Source organism: Metarhizium robertsii (assembly GCF_000187425.2).
Source record: "Metarhizium robertsii ARSEF 23 chromosome Unknown MAA_Scf_65, whole genome shotgun sequence".
NCBI classification, from domain to species: Eukaryota; Fungi; Ascomycota; class Sordariomycetes; order Hypocreales; family Clavicipitaceae; genus Metarhizium; species Metarhizium robertsii.
The window spans coordinates 1,070-7,935 of record NW_011942210.1 but is presented as its reverse complement, the minus strand read 5'-3'; the positions used below and the strand labels follow the sequence as shown (position 1 = coordinate 7,935).

General features: G+C 49.7%; 2 protein-coding genes across 2 annotated transcripts; both read left to right on the top strand.

Moving 5' to 3' along the window:
- Nucleotides 1-359: 359 nt before the first annotated feature.
- Nucleotides 360-881, top strand: MAA_10547 (transcription factor Zn, C2H2; the record flags this gene model as incomplete). Its single annotated transcript, XM_007828545.1, has 3 exons — nucleotides 360-547; nucleotides 585-642; nucleotides 693-881. 3 exons carry the CDS (start codon nucleotides 360-362, stop codon nucleotides 879-881), a joined length of 435 nt encoding a protein of 144 aa, XP_007826736.1.
- A 2,805-nt stretch (nucleotides 882-3,686) lies between these two features.
- On the top strand, nucleotides 3,687-4,541 carry MAA_10546 (geranylgeranyl pyrophosphate synthetase; the record flags this gene model as incomplete). Its single annotated transcript, XM_007828544.1, has 2 exons — nucleotides 3,687-3,989; nucleotides 4,047-4,541. 2 exons carry the CDS (start codon nucleotides 3,687-3,689, stop codon nucleotides 4,539-4,541), a joined length of 798 nt encoding a protein of 265 aa, XP_007826735.1.
- Nucleotides 4,542-6,866: the final 2,325 nt, after the last annotated feature.

Here is a 6,866-nt window from a genome sequence, read left to right as displayed (position 1 = left end):
AGCATATGGCAAATTTGAAGAGTTGTAGGTTGTGGATCTAACTAGAGAAGTAGCACGAGTGGGGTAAAGGGTAAGAGCGCTGTTCACGACGGCTCTTTTTGCTTTGGAACGACAAAGTCACGCATACCAGGTTTAAGTGTATTGCAAGTCCTAAACTTCCCTTTTTCCTCCAATCAAGAATGCCAAGATACTTGCTCCTTAGTTACTACCAGTAGGGGCATCGTTTTAGCCGTGATTGCCTTGATACGACTTGGTGAACAACTATTAATATGTACATACACAGTACATGATAAGAATCAAGCCTATGCTCTTTTTTTTTTTTTTTTTTAAACGCCACCTCGATCTTGAGCTGAATGAAAATGGAGACTCCAAACGCGATTGATGCCTATTTCAGCAGCTATCCCAAGTTCAACTACGACCGGAATATTGCGGCATGGGAAGAATACCATCGTATGGTTCAGTTTTTTCGCTGGGAAAGGGACGAGAAAAGAGAAAAGATCGCTAGGAGGTGTTTTCGGGTGGCAATCGTGAAGCACTTCGCAGAATTGTATGGGACTGACGAGAATAGCCTGGACTCTTTGCAGCGTCTCAGCCATGTTAGATATAGGGCATGTTCCTCAAACAGTCAAGTCTTGCAAAGAGGTATGTGGCCAATCACGAATGGTAGCGTTGCAGGCTAAGAATTATGTCAGGCGATTGAGAAGGCGCATGTCAATATCATGGACTTTATCGACTCTGGACGAACCGGTCACCCAGTCCCAAAGTTCGAGAGTGTGAATAAACTTCGACGCTACACAATTAAGACTGGAAAGATATTCCCTAAAAAGGAGGCCAAGAAAAGCTCATTATTGAGATATTTACTTCGAAGGATTTTTGTGTAGTCCTTACTCGAAGACTGCAAGCAGTTTGTAGGCGCATATGTGATCATTTGGATATATACTGCATGTTTCCATAACTATGTAGTGTATATTTTGGAGTAACATATTTATTGAGTACTTTTAGGCTGCATTTGAGCCCAAAAATCGCGGTCTGCGCCAGTTGCAATCCAAGCGGAGGACACACCTGGTTGCTCCAGCCGAGTGTGTTCAAGGAAATGATCACAATTTCTGCTCCCGCAACTTTCTGTCTGTGCTTCCTGTCGGCTTCCTCCCGTGCATCCCGCGCCGTGCCATGCCCCGAATAAATGAGTAGTGCAGGTTGACAGGGCGAGTGTCTGTGGATGCCTGTTGGCGAAAGTTACCCTCTCTTCAGTTTTTGAGGTTTCTCAAGAGTATTGAGAGAACGGGCTATACGGGCCCGGCAGTCCTCTTTTCTCTCCCCTTCCGGCCACCTGCGTCGGTTGAAATGCATCCATCCCAGTCCATTCGTCACCGGTTGTGTCGAAAAGCTGAGGTGCACTGATACCCAACCATATTGCCTCTGAACGAACGATTGCCCAGAGGCTAAGCGAACTTGACAGATGGGGTGGAATACATGCAGTAACAGGGTAACAGATGCTGCGGACGTTTTGTTGAGACCATGCGCTGCTACGTATTTGGCCACCAGAAACCTTGCCTGTAGATGCGTAATCAGTCTAGGCTTGACGAATTTGCCGAAATTTCTACCAACTGCTTGGTTAACTTGCTGCTGGCGATCCTTGTTGGATGTCGCGGTTGGCCTTCCTGCGGTAGAAGAGGGGTGTCGGCGCTTTGAGTTGACGATGTTATGCATGCATCAGCGTGATTGAATCTCTTTCTTTTTTTTTTTTTTTTTTGGCAAGTTGGCGAAGCACTCTACTGGTTCCTCGCTATCGCAGGTGATGGATGATCGTGTGTGGGGTGAATTCGAGTGATAGGTTGGGCTGCAATTCTGGACTGCCGTTTTGCGGTTTTACAAAACAGGGGAGTGTCGAAACTACATATACGGGCTTGGGTGAGCTACTTACGCATGAGCTTTCACTAAAGGTTCGTGTGGTAAGGTATTCAGCGGGCCTGTCCCTCCGCGGGACTTCGCTAAAACTTGGAAGACGAAGACGACTTTTTGGGGAGTGTCTAAGCGGTGGCATTGGAGGCATCTGGCAGCTGTGATATTGCGAAGGCAAATCCTGCCATATAGAGTATAGGTTACTATAAGAACTGCCGAATAGAATTTTAGTTGGCCTAGATGAAGGCGGCAAGAGCTGTGGTGTTAGGTTGCTGTATTTATATACTACATAGGCGGCCAAATGGATGAGGTGGCGGATAAGTTGGATTGTTGTTTGCAAGAAGATTATTCTGTGGACCCTGGGTTTGCCCATGATGTAAGACGCTTATCAGTAGGTCGCTGGTTAACACAGTGCAGGGCACAGAAATCCGCTGCTCCCGTCGAGACGATGTTAACAGTGGCACAGGCCCCAGCACCTGGATTGACAGCAGGAGGACTTGTGTGCTAAGGCAAGGAGGAGGTTGGAAGCCCAGGATCAGAATGTAAGGGGCACGGGGCTTATTCAGCCAGAAACGTGTTAGAAACCAACAAATTGGTTGCCTTGCAGAGTTGGAGAACTGGAAGCTCCCGAGGAGCTGGCTACCTGTTTACATAGTCGACGCTCAATGTAACGATCCAAGCTGAGTATATTGACAACTAGCCAGGCGACTACTACGAGTATCCAAACGCCAAAGAAGAAAGAGAAAACAGGCCAAGAAAAGGAGAGCTCCTGAGCTCAATGCGTGAGTAATTTCGCTTGTGGGCGTGTCCCGGGCCGGCAGGCCAGGGCCGAAGGCGAGAGTGTAAACCGAGCCACACCGGCTCAGCCCGTTACACAGGTATTTCGGCTTTTACGGTAATGCACCAAAGTAACGGTGGTGCATTACCGTCACAAAAGCGCGAATGAAACATAATTCCGAGCAAATCAAGTAGATATTGCTGTGTTCGGCCTGAGGTTCCTTCCAGCAACAGTCTGGCCATGGTAAGCTGAAGATTCCGCGTTTTTTCGGCATTTTGGATGGTGACGGTTACCTCCTCTATATAAGTAATCGACTACGTGCTTAAACATTGTGGGTTTATTCTCTGTCAATTCCACTGCGCTGGCTGTTGAGTGCTACGCTACGTGTTAGGTCTTGCTCAGAACAGGTGGAACAGAGCTGAGGATGCCTGGAAGTTCTCACTGAGTGCCTTCTGAAAATAAGGACATCTTGGGCAGATGATGGGAGTTGTGAAGCTGCCAGGTCCAGGTGACGGTGACGTCGGTGCAACCAACCTATCTAATGCTGGCGCCACAGGACCGCGTGTAGAGCATACCTCACGTCATGCAAGCTATCAGCAGTTTGCTTCTCACCTGGCGCGGGGAATGTGACAGCGCTTTGAGTTGATCGGGGTGCTGATAGGCAGACGATGGCTACAGCTCACTTGATTGTCCTCTGTTCCAAATGTGTTCGCTTCTGATATGTCAACAAGGGTCCGGCTTGTATAAAGCGGCGCACAATAAGACAATTAGCCACGCCACCAGTCTTCGAGGTGGTGTTGTGCCCAAGTCGGGGGGTTCGACGTGGTCGACTCTGAAAAGGCGACCACCGAAGCTTGAATAACAGACACTGGGCTCCAAATGAGGTAGGGAACTGAGGAGTACCAGCAGCCACGAGAGAGCACCAAGCTAGCAACAGCTACTTTAGATTCGGTGATCACCCATATCTCCTTTCGGCAAGTAGGTTATTTTGATAGGCCTGGACAGCATGTCTTCTGGAATCAACGTCAACATCTCTCGCTCGGATCTTGAGGGTCTAGGCCAATCGGCCGAAATCACCGATGTCAGACATCTATCCTCCTATAGTTGGATTGAAGGGTCGACGCCAACAATCATCGTACCTGGCCTTACACCACTCTGGAATCCCCCGAGAGTTCCCCAGAAGCTGGAGAAAGACTCTGGCTTCGTCTACATCGCCCAAAATGCCGCCCGCCATCCAGACTGCCCGATTGAGCCACTGTTTCGCTCCTTGTTCATGGAGCACCCGACATTCAATCTCCACGCTGTCGATGTCATTACTGACCGGAACAATATCCGCAAGCTGCTCCAATTTGTCCAACCTGATTAGTCCAGCTACACGCTCGAATCTTTTACTATCAACGCCGAGGTTACTCAAAATACAACCATCTTTTGCCAAACAGAAGCGGCTACTAGTGAGGTTATTGAGCCCAATGACTTCCGTGATTTCGGCCACCAATTTGAGCGACGCTACGCCGCTGCCGAGGTAAGTGGCAGCACGGGTCACCATCGAATTCTATCATTCCGCTTTTGTGGTATGAGTTTCGTCGTTCGGCATGAAACAGATGGCTATGTAAAGGAGGATGCGACCGGCCATAAAGTAGTGGAGAGCGACAGCCTCACAAACCTATTGCGCGATTTGTTTTTGAATCGGCATGATTCATACACAAGCATTGCCGAGTCTAAACTCAGGATTCAGCGAGGAGGCCAAGTCGTCCCTCCCAGTTCTACTATCGAGATCAAGACTCGCACCAGAAAGAAGTTGATCGATATAGACGAAATTGCACCCCAACTCTGGGCTTCACAGACTCCCAAGCTAGTTTGACGATAGCTTCCTTGGAGTATCTCACGGCTGCATGTAGATGTGTGCCACCGCTGCCGCCCCAGCGGCCCTTCGACTCGGTGTTGGCGTTGTTGTCAAGGAGGAACTTGACCATTTCTAAATTACTATGGGCTGTTGTACGGTCGTCTTCCCAATTAACGTCGGCCTGGTGTTAGACGAACGCTTTCGCGATACGGAGATATGATTTTGTTTGTTTCGACTGCGGTGAAGTTATCATTACATGCATCGCTGGTTTGACACTGTTGTTGGCTTTCATTCCATGATCGGCGCCATTTTCGAGAAGGACACGAACTCCCCTCTTCCCAAGCGTCCCGAGCAGCCCAGTGGTGTTTTCGCGGTGTAGTGCGTACGGCCTCTCAATATGGGCCAATACCGCAGTGCCAGATTGGATGAGGATCTCGTCAGCCCTAGGGTTCACTGCGCAAAGAAGCGCTTGGTATTCTGGCCAGGAGATACAGTTAAGTGGCAGACGGCGACGCGTGGTGAGCTGGATTTGTGCTTCATAGAATGCGTCAAGTTTGATCGTATTCCGCAGGATTGATTGTTCGCCACAAGACAATAGTTCTCGATTCTTCTCCTCGGCACGTGTGAATGCCACCTCGAGAGACTGTTGAAGTGCCTTCTTGGCGGGCCGCGCTTCGTCATCGATGACAATACCGTGTCCAGTTCGCATATGCCGTTTCCCGATGCTGGTCGAGACAGTCCGCCATGGCGGGTTAAGGCAAAGCTGGCAATATCAAAGTCTCTGACTATTCTAGTGCATATCCTCATCTCCTTGAGGGATACAAAAGTGCTTCCAGGTTTCTGGCGTGCGCAGTTTATGTTTCTTCGGCCGCGACGGGCGCGTGGACGCGGACGAGGTGGAGGAACTGGAGGCCGGCTCTTGTGACCGAGGCTGCTCGACTGCGGAAATACTGAAATCTGGAGCCGGTGAGTGCAATTCTTCGTACTCGATGTCACCTACGAATAGACACGACCCGGGAGGCATGCTGACTCGCCTGACTCGACTTATTTAGGATATTTAGGCCAACGGCATCGTGGTGATGGAGGGGACAGCCTGCAGGGAGCCAACGCGAAAAACTGGCCGGCTCATGTCCGCGTCAGCTTCGTCTGTTGTGAGATGACGGAATTCGCTTTTGCGTTATGTCGGTCATGTCGCATGGCATAAATGGTCTTCTGCAATGTGCATTTCTCAAACCTGGCGTCTTGCGGCGCGATGTCGCCTCCGGATATCCATTGCTCGTCCGATTCTGATGCATGGAATAATATTTTTCGCTACTATTTTGTTCCGATTCGGCCCGAATAAGCCTCCTGCAAATGGCCAGGTATCTTGCGTGGTAGTTCAATCGCAGCTAATGTTCGTCCTTGACAATCTTGACGTGTTTCTCGTAGAACTGTAGCATCTGATCCAGCATTAGCATCCAAAAGTCTTAACATTCTTGCCTCCTCTGCGCAACATATACCTTCTGCGGACATTTCTGGTAAATGACGGACGTCTTGTGTCTGGTTTTCCTACCGTTCTTCCAAACAAGGTAGACGACAAGCCTTCCGTCGCTCTCTCTCTCGCAAGCATCGACTCTATCAATTTCGTCCTCCCATGAGCCAACAGGCGGTTTCCATGACATTGTTGCAAAGGAACGAGCTGTCTCAGGAGGATTTGTGCCGTTCTCTTGTCGCGTCACTTTGTCGCGTCACTGACTTCGTGTCTCTTGCGGCCGTGGCAACGGATGGTCTACTCTTTCTCTTAGACGCTGTCCTCCCCTGTGTATGCACTTCCTGTCGTCCGCCAATCGAGACAAAATACGCCTGGACAATTTCAGGCACGGATTCCCTCGTGAGTGTTAGTAAGGAAACAGAATGACGCGCTTGTTGACCCTCTCATACTCACCGCAGACTCTCCTCCGGTTCCCATGTTAGATCTTTCTTGCGATCATAGCCTTCCCATTTGACCCGAAGCTCCAGTTTTCTCTACGAAACTAAGTTGAGAGATGTGATCGCGTCGCAGATTACACAAGCGCTAACCTCTTTATTAATCCTATGGCTCTTTATCTTTTCGACATTGTACCTAGAACTGTCTTAGCTACCAACATACAACGCCTACACAAGGTGCATCACATACCATTCACCTTCCCCAAGGCCGCCGTCGCCACTCGAAGCCACAGGTTCGTTTTGTCTTGCGGGGTGCTCTTCGGAGGCTCGCGAACGCCGCGGTCGGGCATTGGTCGCTAGAGACTTGTTCTGCAGCTTCATGGTTGCCAAGACCCAAAATTATCGTGGGTAGATGCTATGCAAGTGAGCGCGTGGTGT